The 24,450-nt window shown below is 45.0% G+C and overlaps 1 protein-coding gene across 2 annotated transcripts; it reads right to left on the bottom strand.

Moving 5' to 3' along the window:
* Positions 1 to 3,037: 3,037 nt before the first annotated feature.
* Positions 3,038 to 23,120, bottom strand: ABP1 (endoplasmic reticulum auxin binding protein 1). 2 transcript variants are annotated; one of them, XM_086490385.1, is made up of 6 exons: positions 22,809 to 23,120; positions 21,333 to 21,439; positions 21,034 to 21,237; positions 20,871 to 20,938; positions 3,457 to 3,621; positions 3,038 to 3,254 (listed from the first exon to the last, which is right to left on the bottom strand). In XM_086490385.1, exons 1-5 carry the CDS (start codon positions 22,894 to 22,896, stop codon positions 3,492 to 3,494), a joined length of 597 nt encoding a protein of 198 aa, XP_086346511.1. In that variant the 5' UTR covers positions 22,897 to 23,120; the 3' UTR covers positions 3,038 to 3,254; positions 3,457 to 3,491. The 2 variants fall into 2 exon arrangements, with proteins under 2 accessions (XP_086346511.1, XP_086346509.1); XM_086490383.1 differs by having other exon boundaries at positions 3,487 to 3,621; positions 22,809 to 23,119.
* Between the last annotated feature and the right edge of the window lie 1,330 nt (positions 23,121 to 24,450).

The raw sequence follows: 24,450 nt of genomic DNA, 5'->3' as shown, positions 1-24,450 counted from the left end.
GAGTCCCAATGACATGGCGAGTATGACGATGGTTTCCCGATGTCTTATGCATGATGTCTCCCAAGTGGGCACGATGATTCCACGGTGGAAAAGTGGAAAGAAAGTAAACAAGGTGAGAAGAAATTTCTTACAAGGGCTTACTGAGAGAGAGAGAGAGAGAGAGAGAGAGAGAGAGAGAGACTATGAGAGAGAGAGAGAGAGAGAGAGAGAGAGAGAGAGAGAGAGAGAGACTATGAGGGAGCCGCTTAAAATAGGGAATATAGGAGGAACCAAATCAATCCAATGTACTTTTTACCAAAGCTAAAAACAATTGGTGCACCCAATGTGGAAAGCTTCTAGTACTCAAGGTTACAATAAGAGCTTCCGTTGAGCGTGTTGTTAGTGATTAATGTGCATTTGATTGGTAATAGCAACAGCCCCATGGTGGTTTTGTAATAATACTATTGCCCTCTCTGTCTTCTCTAAGATGATGCTCACTGCTATATAATCACGCAATCTTCTAAGTTGACTAGTCTGGCCGACGGGCCTCTCTCTCTCTCTCTCTCTCTCTCTCTCTCTCTCTCTCTCTCTCTCTCTTACTATCACACTGTGTTGCTGGGAGCTGCAAGGCACACACGCTGGAGCAAGGAGCGCTTGCCATGTGCCAATGAAGGACCGGAATCCCTCCCCCTTTTATTATAGTATAGATAAAGTTATTGTAGCTTAAATTTAGACCACCCTTAGGACACTTCCACTTTTACGGATCCACTTTAAGTTCTTTCGTGCGCCTTCTTTTTTTATACTCTCCTAATATCACCAATTCCACCAAGTTGATCAATAGATTTTTGTCCTCTTAAATCTCAATGGTAGCATTGATAGGTGGCCATGCAAACTATTGGGGTTGGCCTTCTTATATAAATTGTGTGCAAGGGGGAACCCTCAATCACAAGCCAAACATTCTTATTGAAACCTCGCTTCCTAAGCCGAGTGAAGCCACTAAGGGCTTTGTTTCCTACAAGTGGCATGGATTTACTTCATTAAAAGTGAAAACTTTCAGTTGTTCATCAATGCAAGGGCATGTTGTCATGCCACTTTGCAAGCATAGGATGAAAGATAAAATTTGTATGCATTTTTGTGTTATGACATCAGGTTGACTTAAATGTATGCTAATTACGGGTTTTGAGGCCATTAAATAAGGTTTGACGCATGTAAGCCAAGATGCCGAGATGCTACCAAAATGTAGGTTTGTATGCCAAAAGTATAGTGCTGGACACACTTTTCATGTCTTGTCTTTGCGACTCTTCAATCGGAGTCCGGATGAAGTAGTTATTGACAATGCAAGAATTTTTGGGAGCCGATTTTGCTAACCTTGAACCTGCCTCAAGATGTGTGTGGGGAGATCGATTTATGCTTAACAAGGGATGTGCTTTACAAATTTCAAATCAGACATTAAATGCTCCACTTATGGTCAATACAGTTCTTCCCACAATTTCGAACATCTATGGGTAAGGAAAATTGATGTGTATGCAATTTAAATATTGCTCGTCTCTGGTTTGATCAATATGTGGGCTAAATAGGGTGCTTGGCAATGCCTTGGTGGATTTGTATACCAAATTCGGTGCATTTTTCAAAGCAGAGGTTGTGCTTGACAATGCTGTAGTCGATGTGTGATGCTCTTACGAAAGCACAAACGGTTCTTGAAGGACTTCCATCCGGAATGTCATCACTTGAAGTGCTTTTTTTTTAGCCTATCTCTCAAATCTGGATGAGAACCTCCGGCTCTGAAGCTTCCCATATATCTCTCTCTCGTGCTCAAGCGGGCCCTAGCTATCTCTTTCTCCCTTATGCTTAAAGATCCATAATCTCTCTCTCTCTCTCTCTCTCTCTCTCGCGAGCTATAATCGAAAAGAGGAATCAGAAAGCGGAAGAAAGGAGATTTTGGAAGATTGGCTTGCAACTGCAAGAAGCAAAGTCTGAGCCATGATAGCAATTGGAGCCAAGGTCAATCTTGTGCAGCAACTACAGTAGGTGGCAAAGTGGTCAAGGAGGCGTCCGGACAAAGTATGCAAGGGAGTGGGAGAGAAAGAAGGGAGAAAGGGATATGGATCATGGGAGTCAAAAGTTGCTAAACACCCAGACAAAGTATAAAAAAAACAATAGAAACTTCTACTTACCTCAACAATGACATGTAGCCACTGAGATGACAGCTCTTTCGTTCGAACACCGAGGCCAAGCAAGGCAGGACAACACAAAAATACTTAAGAAGAAGCAAAAAGGACCTGTAAAAAAAGTTACCACTAGCAGTAGAGTCAAGAAGGATTTCTCCCCTCGGACAACCAGATGTGCAAGTTTCCTCTGAAGCAGCAAAAAAATGTGACATCTGGGCCCGGGGTTCCACAAGTCAATGATGGACACAAGTAACGTTGCACAACTTGTACTCTACAAGTTACACAATGGCAATTCACTTTTCCCTATTCTGAATGCTGCCTAATAAAGACCATATCTGTTGCATTGAAAAGATGCAAGTGCATAAAAAGCTTACTTTTAATATTAAACTCTTACGGACAGAAACTTGAATCCAAAGATGTCGGGTCCTACTAAATGCCTCTTGCATCTCAAAAGAAGGCAAAAAACCACAATTGGCTACATAAAAGGATAAGAAAGAGCGTGTGCGCGCCCACTACTCAATGTCCCTGTTTATAAAAATAGGAAAACAAATTCAACTCTCTCTCACATGGTCAACAATGCATAAGACAATGCGTAGTTAATGCCCCTGCCACACCATTATTAACTTCCCTTGTGACACTAATCGGCAAGCTTTATCCAACGGTCCACAATTGCTCCCAAGAATTTCATGGTTTGCCATGGCCTTATGAAGGCCAAAAACTTAACACATTTCCCTCTTCAAAAGATTGATGAGCAATAGAGTTTCTTAATAGCATTTTCTTTTGGTTCCTTTGGGACTGACGAAGAGCACAGCTCATTGGAAAAAGCACCTCATACCATCTTGATGTATACTTAGATCAAACTCTCTAAAGCCACTTTTTGAGTCTCTACCTTTGATCTCATCAATAACTTGGTAAAGTTCATATTATAGGGTTTACTTACAAGATACAGCTGTTTGCCCACTACATATGTCATGTATCCCAAAAACTTTGGATGGTGAATATGCTCGAATGGGAGTGGATAAAGATAACCATTTACATTTATGTTGTATGAAGATTACTCCATTCTCTTCGAGATTGATTTGAATTAAAATCAGCTGTGCACTGATCCTGTATCACCAAATAAGATCAGAAAAGTTGCTCAAAGGAAAGTACACTATCATGACGGACGCATTTCTTGTGTTTCCTACTTTACTTATTTGAGCAACAGGTTACCCCAACGCTGCAAATCTTGATAAAAAACTTGCTCTATCTTGTGAAAAAAAAAAGCTTCAGAACTTGACGAAAAAAAGGGAAATAGAGTATCGCACACCTTTTAAAATCGAGTTCGTTGACAACTTACAATTTTTACAATTCATCGAACGCATAGTCAGGCTCAAAGTTATTCTTCTCATTTTCCAAGCACACAGCATCCCATGCATAGGGAAACTTCAAAACAGCTGCAGCATGAGGAGTATGCCAGTCCTTGTAAACAAACCTATAAAGAGCTCACCAACCTTTGTCAGAAAAGAAAGCAATAATGACCATATTTGAAGAAAAGAAATAAGAAATGACCCCCCCTCTTTTCCCTTTCTTTTTGCAAGAAAAGGAGGGCTTTGTACCCTTTGTATTACATAATTAAATTACAGGCCCGAGCATTGCATCAGCCTGTAGGTAGACCAATAAGATGGAACTGGCAGTGAAAAAACCCTGAAATATTCAATGACTAAAAACCACAGGGGGAAAACTGCCGGTGATACAGAGTAACAAAAGTAGGGAGAAACAGCAAAAGCTAGGTGCAGGGGAGTAATGGAAGAAGATAGCAGAGAGCTGAAGCAGAAACAGGCCCCCGGAGAGAGGTAGCCTCAAGCCACCCCTGGCAATCATCAACAGGGCTGTGACCCTTCTTCAAACTGGGAAACATCTGCATCAAGACACAATCGAGGAGGCGGGAAAAGGCCAAATCAACCTCCCACCCGACTCATCCCACCAGCGAATGTCCATCAAAAAAGGGAAATAAATAGAAAACTATACATACATGGAAGCGTGCACACACCCCGCTCACCGCAAGTGCACACACAAACACAAAATAGACATACAAACACATGCAACACACTCAAAAGAAAAAGACACACGCAAACACACAGACACAAGCAGATATACAAACACATGCAACACACTCAAAAGAAAAAGACACATGCAAACACAATAAACAGCAAGCAGCAAAAGGAAAAACAAAGCCAAACCTGCATATAAAGAAGAAAACCAGAAAGAAGGAAAACGCCGCAGGTACACAGACGGTGGCAGCAAAGATGGAGGGGCAGAGGCCGCTGCAATCCTCAAGAGCGCGGAAACATAAAACGTGTAGGAACAAAGCCTCTCACAGCCTCTGGTTGTAGACGCCAGCACAAACAGCAGTTTGGTGCAGTGAAGATGCTTATTCAGCTGGGATGCACCTTTAGATCTGAAGTTGGCTATTGGAGATTCTTTCGTGGAGTTCTCGCTGCCCTCGTCGAAGTCTGGGTCCGCGCAGGAGAGACGGAACTGCCATCCCCAGAAATCTTCAGTCACCACCAGTTCGTCACGATACGGTTCTCTCTCTCTCTCTCTCTCTCTCTCTCTCTCTCTCTCTCTCTCTCTCTCTCTCTTCGGATAGATCTTTGAGGTCTCTTGGGATAGTTTCCCACGACGTTAAAAATTCTCTTCTCCTTCTTCTCTCTTTGTCTCTCTGTCAGGTGCAGCGGAAGTATTTAGCTCAGATCGCATGTCAGGTCCCAAACCCTCAAGGGCCTCCTTGCTCTGTTGCCAGAGCAAGTACTTTTTTATTTCTTGCACAATGTCGAGCCGTGTGGCAACAGAGCCCATCAGTACCTCGTCGTTGTCGTCGACATAGAACCCATCAGTATCTCATCATCGTCGTCATCGTCATCGACATAGAAGTTTAGAACACGGCTCGGAAGCTAGAAATCACACACACGGCTCGGAAGCTAGAATGCTCCGAGCAGACAGCAACAACCTGTAGGCCCCAAAATTGGCGCCCCTTTCGGTATTTCTTTATTCTTTGAGAGGGTAAATTACAAAGTAAGGTCCTGGGAATCCTTTACCTGTATCACACTAGATACTACCTGATTTGGCCAAATTTCGACAACATAACAACCCCAAAACTTGCGCGAAATCAATTCCCCTGTTGGATCTCACTTGCACTGGCGTAAACCCCCTGATTCCTGCCCAAAAACAGTAAATTCAGCTCGCTGTATTTACTGGTTTTTGCCCTGTTTTCAGTCCCAAACAGTCCCCTAACTGTCCTCTGCCAGTGGGGCACTATTCCCAATGGTTCTGGCATCCGTATGGCTGAAAGACAGTCAATTTTCTGCGCATACACAGCACTGAATTTGCACCTGTACGGTGAGGTTATGACCCTCACCGGTGCCTGCTTCAGAGCAGCAGCTAGCTACCCCTGTTCCTGCTCAAGGAGGCTCTTGCCTCAGCACAAAAGCATGAACCCACACAGTTGTACATCAGTCAAATCAAGAGCCCTCTTGTGGGGCATCACATAATTGCACGTAGAGGAGAGAGAGCAGTGTATAGTGTGCAGGGCATCACTCTTAGCACCACACTGTACATGAGAGGGAGAGAAAGCACTACATAGCTCTTAACCTGTTGACAGCTTCTCAATGAAGCATCCCCCGAGCATAAATCCAGCGCCCCCTCTTTTGCGCTTGACCTGTAATGCATCTGTGAACAAATAGATGCAAAAAGGAGAGGAGTTCCATGGCTGCCAAAACCTATGTATCACTGAAAACGCAGCAAAACAGCCCTGTAAACACGCATCTGATGCCTTCCAATGCTGAAAATGAGCTCCTTGGTCCTAGGTAAAGCCATGAGAAGCTCAAAAATGGAGAGAAATGGCTGAAAATCACAGTTATCAACCTCCAAAACTGCTCCAAAATGTCAGTTACGAGTTTTGTTGTCCCAAACTTAGTAAATTGGCCAAAAAGTGCCACTTGGCACTCATACATGCAATTTCCCCGCATTGGCCTTCCTGCTTAAAAATCTCTCAACTGGTGCATCAATTGATTTTGCAACAGAGTAATAAAATGTTCCCCTGGTCATACCGAAGGTAATGACGCAAACACATTTCACGGCCCAAAATAGCAGTTTCCTAATTTTTAGGAGATGCTTCCATTGGGCTCCCACTGGTCATCTCACCATCTATCCTCATTGGGACCGCATCCAAAAGTGCAATGTGGCCCGACTGTCGGATACTTTCTGTTGGTAGTCCCACCTTGACTTTATGCCTTTATTGAGTTCACTTCCTAGTATCCACCAACTTGCTAAGTGCGACGGGGGGACCTATATGATCTTGCTCTGAGCCTAAACATCCTCTTACTATACGAATTCAAGTGCCGACCACTTCCAATCTGCGGGTGAAACTACCATTCACATTGACCATACAATGTTCGACCGTTTGCTACTTCAAAAGAGGGTCTCAAAAATAAAACAAAAATCATTGAAAAGAAACCAACAACTAAAGTTAGCAGTTGCCACATTCTCGTGACATACCCCCCTCTTGAAATCGCAAACGTCCTCGATTGCATACCATAAATACATGCCACTGATGATCTTGTGTTGTTAGCACTCTTTTATCATCGCATGTATCCGCAAGAAAGACTGTCAAAACATGTGTACAAATGACTTAATGAGACCTTCATACTTTTGTCAAACTGTACACTGCTATTGCACTGAATCCATGAGTATATTTGATGTGCTAGATCTATCATTACCCCTCCTTTGCAAACATTGGGTTGGGGCATACATAGGCTGTAACCCAAAGGCCTCAAGGTAAAGCTGCAATACATTTGGTGACTCTGACAGTTCATGCTCTTCCATCCACTTTGCATCCATAGGTGGATAGTTCTTGAACTTCACCACATAGCATCTTGCAACCTGTCCCTTAACTTTTTACCTGTGCAAGAGGCTCTTGCCTCTCCAAACGAGCATAATTCTACAACACTAACGTACCACCCACGACCAAGCAAGCTCAAATTTCAAGATGATTTACCAATGCGTCATAGAATCCAAGCAATCGCCTCAGAGAATCGGCAAGCAGCGTGTCACCTGGCAGACCCACATCACTCCCGCAGGAGATCTAGTGGCCAATCTACCACCATGAGACCTCTCCCTATCTCATCTTGGTTCATACTTGCAAACCCTAAAAACACAGCTAGAAAATCAGCCCTAATTTGAGCACTTTTTAGCAGGGTGTACATGCAGAATTTCCTGTCTGTCCTGTGAAGAGGAACCCTCTTCCATGATGCCTTTCCCTTTGTCGGCCATAGTATAATCCCGCGTTCCTGTACTCTATCTCTTTACAAAACAACCGAGGCTCACTTCTTGAGGAAAAAGTGATTCTGTCCCGGCAATGGAACCTTGAAACCGGCCCGTGGGGCGGTAGGCGTTGGCTTTCACCCGAAATTCTTTACTTTAGACACACACACAGACCACTTTGCAAAAAGAACCTGCGACGGGAATTAACACTTAATCACACACACGGCTCGGAAGCTAGAATGCTCCGAGCAAACGCCGACAACCTGTAGGCCCCAAAATTGGCGCCCCTTTCGGTATTTCTTTATTCTTTGAGAGGGTAAATGAAACGAACGCGGAGAATGGATCTCCCGACTACACAGACCGCCTATACAGATATACGTCAGACAAACCACCCGACCGTAGCCACCATCCGGCAGCTCCCCCGTGCTGGGACCAACGTCCGAGGACGTAGGCGTGCACCTATAAGACCGAGCGTCCTATACCACCCGGCCTCACCTCCTCGAGGTGACCTCGCGCACTCCTAGCCTCGCGGGCTAACCACTCGCACTCTGCCAATGGGGGTCGATAACTGTAAATGAGGCCCTGGCCACCCTTTTATAATAATGGCCGGCCACACTGGCCAGGTTCACACTACGTCCACCCGCACACTGGACGCCCGTCTCGACGGCATCTAGGCTAGATCCCCTCTCTTGTGAACGGGACATAACATACTTCCCCCCTTAAGAACCATTGATGTCCTCATCAATGAAGTGGGGATACTGAGCTTTTAAAGCTCTAACAGGTTCCCAAGTAGCAAACCTTTCAGATTGACCCTTCCATTTAATTAAGTACTCGTCCTAAGCCTTTTGGCGCGAATGACGGGTACGATAATCTAAAACTGCTTCTCGTTCTCAAGGAATATATACTCAGTTTGCATATCTTGCCATACATTTTCCTCGATAGGCACAACAACGTCGGCTTCGCCCAATTTCACTTTAAGGCGGCTGACATGAAACACTGGATGTACACTAACATCCGAAGGAAGAGCCAGTTTGTAGGCAACTTGGCCAATTTTCTTTGTGATCAAGAACGGACCACAATATCTAGCTGAAAGCTTATAATGCTTTCCTATTCGCATAGTCTTGGAATCCTTGGGTATCTTCAAATAGACCCATTGTCCCACATCTAGAGTCCTTGGAGATCTCTTTTGATTAGCATAAGTAGTGACTCGATCACGAGCCGTTCTTATACTATCCTTAGCCAATTCGAGTATTTCCTGCATGTCATACAGGAAATCACAAGCTTTGCGTTCCTTGACTTTCTCTAAGCCAATAGCAATTGGGGATTTAGGCTCAAATCCATACATCAGCATGAATGGGCTAAATCCAGTAGCAGAATGCTTGCTACTATTATAGGCAAACTCTAACTGTGGAAGATACCTTTCCCAATCAGACTGCCTGTGAGAGACATAGGCTCTCAACATGTCCTCTAACGTCTGATTCATCCTCTCTGTTTGTCCGTCGGACTCAAGATGGTCAGAAGACGACATACTCAACTTCGTCTGAAGATGAGCAAACACATTTCGCCAAAATCGGCCAGTGAACTTAGTATCTCGATTACTGACGATATCCTAAGGCAGACCATACAGCTTATAAAGCTGATCGACAAATAAAACCGCCAATTCATGGCTTTTTACTGTCGACTTCGTTGGTATAAACTTCGCCATTTTTGTGAGTCTATCGACCACAACCCAAATAGCGTCATTGCCCCGACTAGTATTTGGCAAACCAACGATAAAGTCCATGGAAATACTTTGCCACTTGGTATCTTGGATTTCCAATGGGTGTAGCAGGCCAGCTTTTCTAAGGTGCTCTGTCTTATTGACCTGACACTGAGCGCATCTCTTCACATAGCTATCTATGTAAGAGCACATCCTTGGCCAATAGAAATATTGCTTGACCAAAGCCAAAGTTCTCTGGATGCCTGGGTGCCCAGCGCTAGGAACATCGTGACATTCGCACAATCTTTTATCGAATCTCATCGATTTCCGGCACGCAGACTTTACCATTTTTGAACAATAGTCCACCTCTAATAGAATATTGTCGCTGTCTCGTCTGTCCAGCACAACTCACTTGGGTCTCCGGACCACCCAAGCCTGTATACGAGTCATGCCCCGCTTCGACCTCGTTCATATCTTGCCAAAATGGCCATCAGCACGACATAGCCCTCGGGGAGAGTCGGGGAGAGAGAGAGAGAGAGAGAGAGAGAGAGAGAGAGAGAGAGAGAGAGAGAGAGAGAGAGAGAGAGAGAGAAATCCGTCGAGATTTCAGATAAACAAGGCATTGACCTCAGGAATCCTACTGAGCACATCGGCAACTCGATTGCTGGATCCTTTTCTATAACAGATCTCAAAGTCAAACTCTTGCATAAGCTCAACCCATCTAGCCTTCCGGCCTCTGAGATCACCTTGATCACAGATATAGCACAGGGAGTGATGATCTGTCCATGCAACAAACGTAGAGCCATACAAGTAATGCCGCCATTTCCTCAGGGCGTGGACTACGGCATAAAGCTCCTTTTTATACGTTGGATAACGAATCTCAGCGTCAGAAAGCTTCTTACTTTCAAACGCGATAGGACGTCCATCCTGGTATAATGCCGCACCAATAGCATAATCACTAGCATCCGTTTCAACCACAGACGGTTTGCTAGGATCCACAATGTGTAATATTGGCGTAGTAGTCACCAAGTGCTTTAGTGTCCGAAAGCTCTCGTCGAGACGCTCATTCCAAACAACAGGGGGATTACCTTTACGATGAGGACCCGAAGTCTTCGGCCCTTTCACCCCTCCTTTTAGAAGTTGCGTAAGCGGAGCAACAACTTTAGAGTAATCCTTGATAAACTTACGAAAGAATCCAGTAAAGCCTAAAAAGGACTTTACTTGGTGCACATTCTTCAGCATGGGCAAATTTCGCACTTTATCCAATTTTTCAAGGTCGACGCGAATCCCATCACGAGTAATGATGTGACCCAAGTACAGAAGCTCTTTCTTAAAGAATTCACACTTTAAAGCCTTAGCATAAAGCTTCTCAGTTCTCAGTACTTCGAGAACAACGCGTATATGCACTAGGTGCTCAGACAAACTTCGGTTGTAGATCAAGATATCATCAAGAAATACAACAACGAAGTTGCCTAAAAATGGTCTCAGCAGATCATTCATCATCTGCTGAAACATAGCTAGAGCATTGGTCAAACCAAAAGGCAAGACCAAAAACTCGTAGTGATCGTAACGCGTATGGAAGCCTGTCTTAGGAATATCTTCTAGTTTGATCCGTATCTGATGATAGCCTGATCGCAGGTCTATCTTCATAAAATATAACGCTCCATGGAGCCGATCTATCAAATCGTCCATGCGCGGGAGCGGATACTTGTTCTTGACAATGAGCTTATTCAATCCCTTGTAATCCACGCAGAAGCGCATAGTATTATCCTTCTTTCGAGAAAGTAGCACTGGCGCTCCCCACGGGGATTTGCTAGGCCAAACAAAACCCCTATCGAGATAATCCTTCAACTGTCTCGCTGAATCTCGTCCTCCTCGGTTTTACTAAACCGATAGGGTTGCTTTGAGAAGCTACCAGCCACCAACTCAATGCCATGATCTACTCCTCTCGAAGGCGTCAAGCCAAGAGGTAGATCATCAGGAAAAACATCCTTGAAATCAGTCATGATTTCTCGGATAAGGTTGGATTCGTCAGAATCCCCAAGCTGAACAGAGGAACATGAAACACTTTTACAAAATTCAGTGACAGAAGTATCAAGCACTAATGAATCAAACCAAGCGGATGGTACACATCGATAAAAGTCAACATCAGAAGACTTTATTTCTTTTTACATTTCCAAAGCAGTAACAATTGGTATTGCAAAACCATTATTTACAGACTTCTGATTACAAAGCGACACAGATACATGAGGTATGTTCTGCTTAACAAAAACAAGAGAGTGATGTACATAGGCTATATACAATGAGTCTTTTTATCATAAAACCATGGAATTCCTAAAATAACATCTGCTCTGTCCAAGCGCATGATGTGGAAATCCAGGTTCTCTTTGTAATCAGCCAGCTCGAGCGACAAGTCTGGAACCATCCGATTCCATGCATCCGTATCCACGCCACGAGCCATCTTCACGTGATACTCATGGTCACTGTCCCACGTCCGCAGGCTCATTTTCTGCACCAATTTTGCATCCACAAAATTGTGTGAGCTTCCATTATCAAGGAGTACGGTCACGTCGTGACCATTGATCTTCCCGAGGAAACGGAGAAGATCGTGCTTACCAAACACTTTTGTGCTAAAAGTACAATTAGTGCATGAACTGTGCGCTAAATGATGGATTTCAACTTGAACAACATCAGAGTTACCTGAGATCTCGTGAATTTGAACATCCTCTGTCTTGCTCCAAGTGCTAGCAGATGGTTCCCTTTATAGGTGAGAAATGGGCCTTAAGTAATTATTAAGGCCTAGGTAGGGCAACTGTCCACCAGGATTTCCAACAAATAAATCATAAAAATGATTTATTAAAAATAAGCCCAGGGGGTCCAAATTTGGGTGCAACTGTCACACATCCGCCCACCCGGGAATCCGATCGACGCGCGATCTAGCACGTCGGATTCCTCTAACCTAGAACTACATGCTCGTCATGCCAGATGCCCACCGTAGTGTAATAACATCTGTCAAAACGCGTATACAAACCATTTATGCAAGAGGGTTCCAAACTGGAAAACCTAATCTAATGGATTTGTCCGGACATGCAGGTCCTGCGAACAGGCTCACAAAATTGCCGGTACTAATCCTCCTAGGATTCTAGACATCCCTATCTAGGAAGAAGGGGAAAACTGGCTCTGAAAGTCGATGAAGTATGTCCACGTGGCACACAGAGCCATGTGCACGTGACATCCCCTCCTGCTTAAGGTGAGGTACAGGTACCGATCTGCATGGCCTCCTTGTATGAGGCTAGCAAATCCGGGTAATCGATAAAGAATTCCTCGTCCACCCACGTCGTTTCATGTGTCCCTCGATGCTTGAATTTGAGGAAATATTGTCGTGCTTGCTTCTTCGTGCCGTGCTTGAATCGATGCAAAAGGATCTGCTCGGGCTCCATCACCTCGGCTTCATCAACAATCTCCGGTTGCTCCTCGTCAGGAACGCTCCGTGGAGGATCACCCTGAAACAATTTAAGCCAAGAAACATGGAAAACATTATGCATTGTCCAAGAAGATGGCAAACATAATTGCATGGAAACATCATTTACCTTTTTGACGATTGGAGACGGACCATACATACGAAAAGAGAGTTTAGGACACCTCTTACCAACTTTCTTGAGTCATTGCTTCATGATCCTTAAATACACCCAGTCACCTTCCTTAAATGAGACATCCTGTCGATACTTATTAGCATGCCTAGAATAGGACTCTTGAGCCTTGCTAAGCCGAAGCTTAACACTCTCGACTACCTCCGCATAGGTTTGACTAACACAATTAGCATCATTAACCTTGGAAATTGACCTAGTCAACAATGATTGAAAAGGTCGGCCAAATGCAGCCTCATATGGAGTGCGACCAATAGCACTAGAAAAAGAATCATTGAGGACAGCTTGAACTAATGGAAAATATTGCTCCCACTTAGATTGCTTATCATGCACATACGATTTGAGAACATCAAATGCCAATTGATTGTAAATTTCAGTTTGTCCATCAGACTGTGGATGAAATGCAGACGAAAAATTCAACTGAGTGCCAAAATTTTCAAACAAAGCACGCCAAAAATGGGATGTGAACTTAGTATCACGATCCGACACAATGGACTTGGGTAGACCACACAATGGATACCAATGCTTGATGAACAATCGTGCAACATCTTGTGCAGTAACATTAGCCTTGCAAGGGATTAACATGCAAAATTTGCTAAACCGATCAACGATGGTTAGACATTGTGTGTTCCGTGCAGACGTGGAAGGAGGTAAATTAGTTACAAAGTCCATGCTAATGTCCTCAAATGGTCCGTCAAGGATAGGCAACGGCATGAGTAGCCCTTGTTGCTTACCATGAGGGACTTTAACCTTTTGACACACGGCACACTTAGTAACATAAGCATACACATCCTTACGCATCTTTGGCCAATAGAAAAAACGTTCAACCTTTTCTAATGTAGCATTAATACCCCTATGCCCACCTGTCAAAGCATCATGTGCATCATGCAAAATGGGTGCTCGGTGAGAAGACAACACACACAAGCGGTTCCTGAAGAAAAGCCATCCATCCCGAATGAGATAATGTGAGAACTATATGCTTGACACAAACCCAAAAATGAGCGAACATCATATGCTGTCTCAAGCATAGGCTGTCTCAAGCATAGGCTGTCTCAAGCATAGGCCACTCTCTTACCTCACTTACCTTTGCGGGATCAATTCGAATGCCCTCAGAAGAGATAATGTAGCCCAAATAGCATACAGTAGTCAGAAAAATTCCGACTTCTTTGCTGCAATATAAAGACGGTTGGCATCCAAGCGAGCTAAAACTTTCTCCACATCAATAGCATGTTGCTCCCAAGAAGAGAAAATGAGAATGTCATCCAAAAAGATAAATACACACTTACCGACCAAATCGATGAAGATACGCATCATCATGCGATTAAACATACCTGGTGCGCCCATTAGACCAAACGGCATAACAATGAACTCGTAGTGTCTGCGTTCGGTCCGAAAGGCGGTCTTGTAGATGTCTCGCTTTGTGATTCTTACCTGGTGGTAGCCACTCTTCAAATCGATTTTTGAAAACACCACTGCCCCATTGAGACGCTCCAAAATGTACTCGATGCGAGGCATAGGAAATTTGTTCTTGACTGTCATCTTGTTGAGGGCCCTGTAATCCACACATACCCGCAATGAGCCATCTTTCTTACGAACAAAAAGAATAGGAGCAGCAAAAGGACTTACACTGGGACGTATAAAACCCCTATCCAACAACTCACCTAGTTGTTGCTCTAGCTCTTCTTCATTAGCCTTGTTCATACGATATGGAAACTTACTTACAGGTTGCGCTCCGTCCATTAGGTCGATGACATGATCTTGGGGTCGCTCGGGACGGAGTGTAGGGGGGAGATCAACCTGGAGAAATAAATGCTCAAACTTTTCAAACAACTCACCATACCTGTCGGGAGTACCCAAGTTCCTGGATGTGGGGTTGACATAGATGACCGCCGCTTTAGCTCCTCGACGTAGCTCTCTTTTAGCCTGGACATGAGAAATGAGAGGGAGAGAGGGAATGCCACTCTCGCTGCGAATGAGGACTGGCTGCGACACATTGTGATTGATGAGAAGCGTGTACTTCTCCCAATCAACAATGGGCTTAAGGGCTTAAACATGCGAAACCACTTAATGCCCAAAATGACATCACATCCTGCAAGTTTAGAGACTACAAAACGACGAGTAAATTGAGTTTGTTGAACAATTAAATTGACATCATTAACTTCGTGAGAGAGAGAGGCATCCATGCCTTCAGAAAATCCTTGCACCGGGATGGTGGGGATTGGATTTGTCTGAAGACGTGCACGTTTCACAGGAGATTCACTTATGACATTCTGAGAACTTCCATAATCAAACAACACAATGACCCTTTGACCATTAACATGTCCATGACATTTTATGAGTTCATCCTCTTCGAAAGTCTCCTCCTGCTTAGCTTCTTTCTCTACCACACTCATGGCATTCACCTGAGGGATAGCGTCAAAAGTGGACGCAGTAGAGATTTCCTTTTTAGATTCTTTCTTAGGACACTCTTGTTTCATGTGACCTACGATTGAACAATGGAAACACCTACGTTCGTTTGCATACAATGCTTGTTCTTCTCTACTTCATGAACCACCTAAAACCCCTTGGGCAATCTTTTCATCAGGTGTGAGTTGAGGCTTATCCGATTTTCCTTTACCCTTATCCTTAGATTTATCGCCCTTAGATTGAGATTGAGAGGCAGAAGTAGATTGAGAAGAATTTGGAGAGTTCTTTTTATTGTTGCCATTCCCATTAGAATTCTTGTCCTTTTCCTTAGACGAGTCAGGAGAGGAAGGAGTACCATTACCTGAGGCCATCTTAAGCTTACCCTTGTTGTGCTTCATCTCTTGGAGTTGAGCCAAGCGGATTGCTTCTTGCAATGTCTTTGGATCACGAGCCTCCACGTCAAACTTGATCAAGTGGTCCAATCCAAAGAGAAAAGCCTCTAACCTTTCCTCATCCGATTTTCGCAATTGTCCACCTAGTTGTGACACACGGTTAGCATACGACATCATCGGTTTACCTTGTTGAGACAAAGCCCGAAAATCCTCCTTCAAACGCTTCAAGTACTGTGGAGGGAGGAAGCAAGTCTTGAGATCCTCCGCGAACTCCTCCCAATTAAGCTCGAGAGGGGGAACGAGGTAGGACTCGGCATGGGCAGCCGCATGGGCCACCTCTTGCTTCTCCGTCCATTCATCCTTCCAAGTGATGGCATCACCCGTGAGATGCATGGAAGCCAAGAGAACCTTGTTATTTTCAGACTTTCTAAACAACCGCAAAACAGGATGTAAATTGATATAACCACGAGTAAATGACAATAGCATCCATCTTACCGTCATACTTACTGAACGTGATCTTCTCGGGAATTGGAGCACTGGTCGTCCGTGTAGCAATGGTTGCCTCCGCCATAGTCTTGGCAAGCTTTTCGTAATCGGGCTCCAAAGATGGGGGATCGGGTCGCACCGCCAAGGTGGTGATGAGATCACGCATGGAATCCCTTTCCAGCCTACGAGCCTCGGCTTCAGCCGCCACTCGACGCTCCTCACGCTCCGCCGCTTCCACACGCTCTTGTCGCCGAGCTTCGTCTTGCCGCATCATCATCTCCATCATCATGCGCATCATAGCATCCATGGGATTTGATGGCGAAGGTGAAGGAGTTGGGGGAGGGCTGGGAGGATCCATAGGTGGCTCTTGCTCGCCTTCTTGATTTGGGGAGGTATTCATACCGCTACGAGTCTTGACCATGCAAGGATTTCTCCTCTTGGTTCAAGGAAGGTCGCAGACTAATCTTCGGGAGACTATCTACCCCCTCGTCGACGCACCCCGCATGCAACACCCGATATACAATTGGTTGCTATTTTCCGACGCTCAAGGCGCACGGCTCTACGCGCAATGGCAGGCCTGCTGTTCCAAGAGTGGGAGGAGTATACACCGAAGGGCTGCCAACACAACCAAAAAACACAAGAGAAAAAAAACTTGTTGTGGATTAGCGGATTAGTTCAAAATCTTCAAAGCTCTGATACCAATGTCAGGTGCAACGGAATAAAAATGGTGAAGATCTAGTTTTATACTTCCACAAAATCCTTTCCTTCTTTCCTTGCGTTAGTGAATGTTTTGTGCTTCAATGAATGTTCCTTTTATGTTCCCCTGAAGAGAGGGGTTTTGAGAATGCAATAGAGATGTGTAGAGAGAGAGAAAAAGAGAGAAGAAGAGAGCGACACCCGATGGGGTCCCAACCAACCCTCTCAAGGGCCCCCCACATCGTTACCGATGTGGTGTTTGCTTTAGATTGCGTAAATAAAATGTATACACAATGCAATATCTCAATGCAGACTCTACCGACTCGATTAGGGAATGTCACCGTGGTAACTCCCTTCGGGGCTGATTTGATGCACCTTGGATCCTTCTCGATGTGGGAATTGCGGATGACCACCACGGGTTGATTTGCACTTCCGATGTGAGAAGGATGATGGGCTGAAAACGCAGACCTCGACGAGGCCGATGATGGACAGCAATGGAGCACTCGATTTCGGCGAGGGAATTGACGAGAGGAGGGATCAATGGTTGCCGAAGTACCAAACCGCATCCGTCAATGGGAACCGCTACGGATCTCTTGCACACCGGGCGAGGGATGGGCTGAAAACTGAAAAACGCAGGGCTGATCTGCTGCTGCTGCAACGCTTGGGCTGGAAACCAAAAACGCTGGCTGCTGAAAATTGCCGGCGATGGGCTGAATTCTGGAAACGCTGGCTGCTAGCTGAACTCTACAAAAACGCTGATTTGCTCCTTTGCTAAAATGCTGGCTGAATTGGGCGCTTCCTCCTTCTTGCTCCAAGTGCTGGCAGATGGTTCCCTTTATAGGTGGGGAATGGGCATTAAGTAATTATTAAGGCCTAGGTAGGGCAACTGTCCAACAAGATTTCCAACAAATAAATCGTAAAAATGATTTATTAAAAATAAGTCCATGGGGTCCAAATTTGGGTGCAACTGTCACACATCCGTCCACCCGGGAATCCGATCAACGCGCGGTCTGGCACGTCGGATTCCTCTAACCTAGAACTACATGCTCGTCATGCCAGATGCCCACCGTAGTGTAATAACATCTGTCAAAACGCGTATACAAACCATTTATGCAAGAGGGTTCCAAACTGGAAAACCTAATCTAATGGATTTGTCCGCACATGCAGGTCCTGCGAACAGGCTCACAAAATTGCTAGTACTAATCCTCCTAGGATTCTAGACATCCCTATCTAGGAAGAAGGGGAAAACTGGCTCTCGAAGTCGATGAAGTATGTCCACGTGGCACACAGAGCCATGTGCACGTGACACTTAAGCTAATGACTCATGCTAGACTGTAGAAGAAGCATGTCCATGTAGCGCAAGTGAAGTGCGCACGTGACATCCCCCCCTGTTAAAGATGAGGCACAACTGCCAAACTTCTATCTTTGGATTCTTTCTCTACTTATAATGCTAACTGCTTTTGATGCTTGTGGATGCATAACCGATGAACAAATGTGTGGATACTACGCGGATGTCGATCGGCTGCGATGTAAACACCGACCACATGAGTTACTAGATAGCCTTACTATTGTCGCAGAATACCAGCCTTGGTGCTGACTCTACCTTGCGAGCAAGTACTACCACTCAAATAGTCCTGTCATGAAAACATTGCGAAGAAGCTGAAAGGTAAGGGTGCTCGGAGGTATTTCCAAGGGTTGCTTGTCGACGGAAGTGGATGCACGCTACATGCGAATGCAGAATGCAGAAGAGGGTCAAGAATCCTGTCTCAGAGGCAAGTAGATCCTGGTACTCAAGATCTAGGTTTTCGTGTATCCGATGTCGATCTTCCTTCAAAGATATGGCAATGAAGATGGGAGCTAGTACTGGATGCTTGATACTGAGGGTGCTAAGAGGCTAATAAGTTCGGGGTAGGGACGTGAAGTTTCTTTAAGGAAAAGAAGTGGAGAGGTTCTTTGGATTCTTGGTGGTTCTTGGTTTTGCTTGTGCTCTTGGTTCTTGGTTCTTGGTGGTTCTTCCCTTGAGCTCGCGAAGCCGAAGCCCGCACAGAGCTCTGATACCAATGTCAAGTGCAGCAGAAGTGTTTAAGAATTTAGCTCGGATCGCATGTTGGGTCCTAAACCCTAAAGGGTCCCCTTGCTCTATTGCCAAAGCAAGTATTTTCTTTATTTCTTGCACAATGCTGATACAATGATGCTAAATACTCAGATGCTGATGCTAAAGGGTACTGCTACTGATGTCGGGTATACTAGGTACTGAGAGGTAGTGCGGGGTATTGATGGGTTCTATGTCGATGACGATGACGACGACGACGAGGGGATTTTCGGCCCAAGTAACCAGGGAAGTCGGTTCCCTTATTACATTTCTTCAGTTGCTTCTTCTTTACCCCCAACAGTTGGTTGACTCGTCTTTCAACCACGTCCTCCAATTCATCTTCAGTAAGCAACCGTGGGACAGGAGGTTTCTTGAGGGCTAACTTTATCGGGGAATCGATGGCTTCCTACCGATGGGAATACACCTCATCAATTGGGTGCCAGGTCGAAAATTTGGCATACTAGAGATCCTTTGTAAAGTAAAGCATCTGCTTTGCACAATCATCAACCTGTTGTTGACGCTGCATTTCCATCAATTGATATCCCGTAGGCCGAGGTGGCCCGTACTCAAGATATGTTGATCCGTTTGAATTTCCCGTTTTATCTCCTGTTTCTGAAGTGTCGTGAGGGTTCGTTTGATTCTTGCAAGATTCGTTGGTTGAATCCATGTGTGTCACGGTAAGAGGATCGGATTTCTTGGTAGAAGAGAAAGTGGCCGTGCTCTGATATCACTATCATAGGCTTGGGCACCCCAAGTGGCGAATCCGCTACGACACACGAGAGAAACACTTAAAATACTTCACAACTTGTCGGCACGGCCCGGCGTAGTTTTGTGCCCAAAGGTATTTACCCCAAAACCTGGCACCCCTTTCGGTATCTTTATTATATTAATGCTTGAGCAAAGTACAACACCCGAAGGGGTCCTCTGCTCTCAAACTCTGTGTCCAGATGCTCTGAAGAGTGAGGCCCCAAAAGGGTTTATTTATTCTTAAAGGGATGCCCCAAAAGCTTCTAAACTCAACAGCAAAAAGTCCCAAAACTGGTAGAAAAACAGCCAGCACAATTTGCGGACATCCGTACAGCCTGCCATGTCATCAGCTGTTAGCGCAAACCAGGAAATCCGTACTGTTGCCACATCAGCCTCTCTGTCCTTACAATCTGCCCGGGTGGTCATGCCACATCATCTGTTTGTGATTTCCCGTTGTCACATGGTGCCCGTCCCCGTGACATCCTTGGGTTGATGTGGTGGAAGTCCTTGAGGTGGATTATAGGGGTAGGCATACGGGCTCCAACCGTTATACCCAAGCGGTGGTGGTGGCAACGAAGGTTGCACCGTAAAGGTAAGATGGTTGCACCATGTTTTTGAAAACTCCCCCGATCGGAATAGAAGACTGTGTAGGTTGTCGAGAGGAGGCCCTTGTACTTTCTGTCATTGTGGTGCCAGAGGAGGAAAATCTTGAGGCAACACATCAAGTTCGATGCCGTCAATTGAGAGGAGGCACCCTGAGAGGCGCTGCCCCTGCTCTTGCCAAATATACAATGGTGGCTGAAAAGCAGTCCACCGATTTGCATAAAGGAAATTAATTGGGAGGAGGTAGGGCTACCCTAGGTTTCCATGAGCCCTAGGGCGTAATCTTCAGTAATTTTCAGTCTTGATCAGGGACCCATTATTTAGCATTAGCAACTCCTCGGTGGTTTATACTACACTCTTCCTATATGCCACCAAGATGTATAGCTAGCACTCACACTACACTCCTCCGATTTGTACTTTCTCTGAGAGACGAGCCCATTGAGCATCCCCAGAGGTCTCAAGTACACAATAAACTTCCTTTTTCACCAAAGACACACACACACACACACAGGCCCCTTCAAGACACATTGCATGCGCATGGCACGTCAAAAAATCGACTAACCAAGCAACAGAAATCACATTTGACAGATTTTGTGAAGGGTAGATGTACATGCAGAAAATTATCATCAAGAGTATGTTCAATGGGCTTACACTTTGATTGGAGGCCGTGATATGACAACAAGAAGTTGCAAGTCCTCATTGAGCTGTGTATTTTTTACCTGAAGCATCATATACTCATTTATGCACTCAGATCCATCTATTTTCTCCCTTCTTGAAAAAAAGCAAATGCATCATCAATAAAATGTCCTTTAACCTGATGTACATGGTTGACAGGAATAGTGAATGTCGTATTTGTAGAGATCACAAATTCATTAGGTTCTCCAGGAAACTTTTTACCAACTTCAGCTTCAATGAACAGAGAGCCTGTTCCTTTCATAATTATGAAAACTTCTTCACAAGAATGCCTGTGGATTGGAGTCCCAATACCTGGAGCATAGGTTTGAAGCCAGACTTCAACCTGAAGATTTATTCACAAGCTAAACCAATTAGGTCAAAAATGTCAGCATAGAAAATGGTTGATTTTGATGATCCTTATGTTTGCTAGAACATTACCTCTTTCATGCCATGATGTGTAGCTCCAGCAACCGTTATATGTGACAATCCAGGCCTTCCAAAATTATCTTCATACATCTCATTCAGAGATCTTACAGCAGGAATGTCTGCAAAACATGTACAAGAAAGACCAAGTGGTTGTAAGGCATCTTCTAGAGGACTGCTAAACTTACACGAGAGTCAAATTATGTGTGGCTAGCATATACCATCAAGCTTAAATGGAGTGCGTGAGTGTGCTTAGTGCATGATAACAAGGAGACTGAAATGGGTTCATTACATAAGCGATAAAAATGCCATGGAGCATGAAACAGAAACGGCCTTTAGAGAGAGAGAGAGAGAGAGAGAGAGAGAGAGAAAGAGACCCCTTATCACCATGGGCCAACAGTGCCGCATGTTTGTAAACATGCCGCTGCTGCACTGCCCACCCCCTACCGACCAACCCACTAGCCTCACTGCCTGTCAACTTCTTCGTGGTTTCCTTTGCACCATTAACCTGCCTGCCACCACATTCGTTGCCAAATTGCCCCCTATTGCCATTGGCTAATGCACGAGGGATTAGCTGTGCTATCTAGGTACATATAATTCAGAAGGAAGTAAGGCTTCCATACATGAGAGGTGCACTACCAAGGTTAGCCTTTGGATCTGAGAGTGTCATTGGCAGAGTGTTGGGTTCATCTGTAGTGGCAGTGGGCACATTCATGAACGCTCAAGCCTGAGAGTGCTTTTACTGATCACGTGGCGGTGTCACCTCCTGTCAGTCCACTAGACAGCCATGTCACCTCCTACCACCTTGCCAAGTCAGTTGAGCTGCCACAGTCATCCCCTCTTGCTCTATCTAGCCTCGGTTAACTGCCGAATAGGTGACTATTCAATTCATGCTTAGTTATGAGTCTAGCTCAGATCACTTGGTCGGTCAGCTCAGATCACTTAATCGACCAACGAGAAACTCCGTCAAGTGGAGGATTTTATTCATTATCACGTGAGTACTTAAGAGATTGTTCACAAAATTTGACAAGTTCATGATCACTACAAGCATTATGCGGGAGATTTCCAATCACTATCCAAGAGCTTGACAAGGCCTTTCTCGAGGGTGGAGATGTAGAAACATGGCTCCTTTGAATGTTTATAGACGGTGGAGGAAGCACCAAGGTTGTGCTCCCCCAAAAGATTTTTACTCTACACCGGGGCTTGCCAAACCAAGTTAAACTGCACCTCAAATTCACCCATCATGTGTATACCCGGATGAAAGTTTCGCAAGGCTAAGGTGTCTGATTGGAGATTACTGTGTTGAGCTTTGTCCACTTCCACTACACAAACAATACATAAAAAGCACATAGGGATGGGTTATCTGCTAGATGTTGAGACGAGTAGCACTGTAGCTTTGGCCAGGGCTTCAAAAATGGCTCCAGGATTCATGGACAAAGCTCTCAAGTACGTCCCCGCGTAAGAGAAACGAAAAATGACAAGAGATCTTACTTGAGTGTGAGCAGTCGAGGGGTGGCCGTGCGCTGACGTTGCGAGCAAAGAAAAGAAGCAGAAGCCATAGCAGAAAAACGGCGCCCATAAGGGAAACGCGATCGTGGCAGGCAGCTAACACGAGGCAGGCCCACAAGAACTAGAGATTCGCTTCTTTGCAGCAGCAAGAACTAGAGAAACACGCCGCGGGTTGGATTGCAGGAAACCTCACGACGACTCGTGGCAGGCTCGTCCCACTAGACAAAAGTAGGTTTTTTAAAGCCTACAGCAGCAACTAGTGAGTTCCATTGCAGGAAACCTTACAACCAGTGAGAGTGCCCACCAAGAAGAACTTAGTAGGCGAAAGGGTAAAAGTCGCTACCCTTTCACTAAAACTCACTTACACTCTTTGGTCTAGAGTGTTCGAATTAAATCAAACAAACCCCCCCCAAAAAAAAAGAACTAGAGCTGAAGTGCTTCCTTAGCTACGGTTGTGCTCAATTAAAGTCAAGCCAAACGAAGTAGAAAGGAGCGTGCCTAGTTTTGTCCTTGACATTCTTGAAAAGTGTTTGCTTTCTTGTCATTGGCATAATTTATAAGAATATCTCACTATGTACTAAAGGACAATGAAAGACTTAAAAATACTATCGCCTAAGCTCGCAACACGTGGAGCCAAAATAAAAAAGTTTTGAATTTTAACGTTGCTTCGTGGCTGTGATTGGTATTGCCTTATGTGGTAGTGACGTGAGTGCACAGACATACACACACAGAGTTGGTTCGTGCTGCTCACCAAGCTGTGATTGGCGCTACCTAATTAGGTGGTAGCCGTGCGGGAAGAGAGCTGAGAGAGAGATGCCGCAACCACCGCCCCCAAATAACTGGTGATGCAATAACTATTAAGCTATGTAGCTTTGTTGCTTACGAGGCGTGTTTCTCAAGATTAATTTTGAATGACCTGCCTCTATCGTTGTGCTTGTGTTGGTATGGGGTCTCCATGTGGAGTAATTGAGCCTGTCCCTTCTCTCACTTCATGACTTTTGGGACATGCATGTTTTGATTAGAGAGAAAATGCATCAAGTTGCACTCTGGGAACTCCTTGGCTAGCCCACTTTTTAGAGAGAAGACACGCCTTGATGTCTAGGCGACCTTAGCTAGGAGCGGTGCTCTATGTCAGAGCAACGATAGAGAAAGCGATTGTGCCAGTAGTGTGTAGACATGTAGTAGTGTTAGTGTGTATATGCACTTCACCATGGGCACTTTTCTCCCACTGGGTTTTTCCCCCTGGACATCCGGTGTGAAAGGACACCTTATCTCTTAGGGTTTCATATAAGCTTTGTAGCTCTGAGTTTGTATACACTATTATTCTAATACAGAGAGAGAGACTACAGAGATCTCGTACGCAAGCTCTGTGTCTTCTCCTTCTCCATCTTCTTCCTACTCTGAGTTGTTGTCTTCCTTCTGTTTCCTGTTTCATCATCTTCAACAATTGGTATCAGAGCGAGGTGATTTCCAGAGCCTCTACTTGCGTTTTCACGTCCGCGCGCGCAATCGCAGTTTTTAGGCAGTTTTCGGAAAATTTGCTCGTGGGAGCATCCTCAACGTTCCGGGAGTATTCTGACCAGGTGACATGACGTTTTATCCCCCTTTCGAAGCTGTTCGAGCC

Source organism: Adiantum capillus-veneris, chromosome 19 (genome assembly GCF_014529385.1).
Source record: "Adiantum capillus-veneris isolate H3 chromosome 19, ASM1452938v2, whole genome shotgun sequence".
Lineage (NCBI taxonomy): Eukaryota > Viridiplantae > Streptophyta > Polypodiopsida > Polypodiales > Pteridaceae > Adiantum > Adiantum capillus-veneris.
The sequence above is the reverse complement of the archived record's forward strand: the minus strand, read 5'-3'. Positions and strand labels throughout refer to the sequence as shown.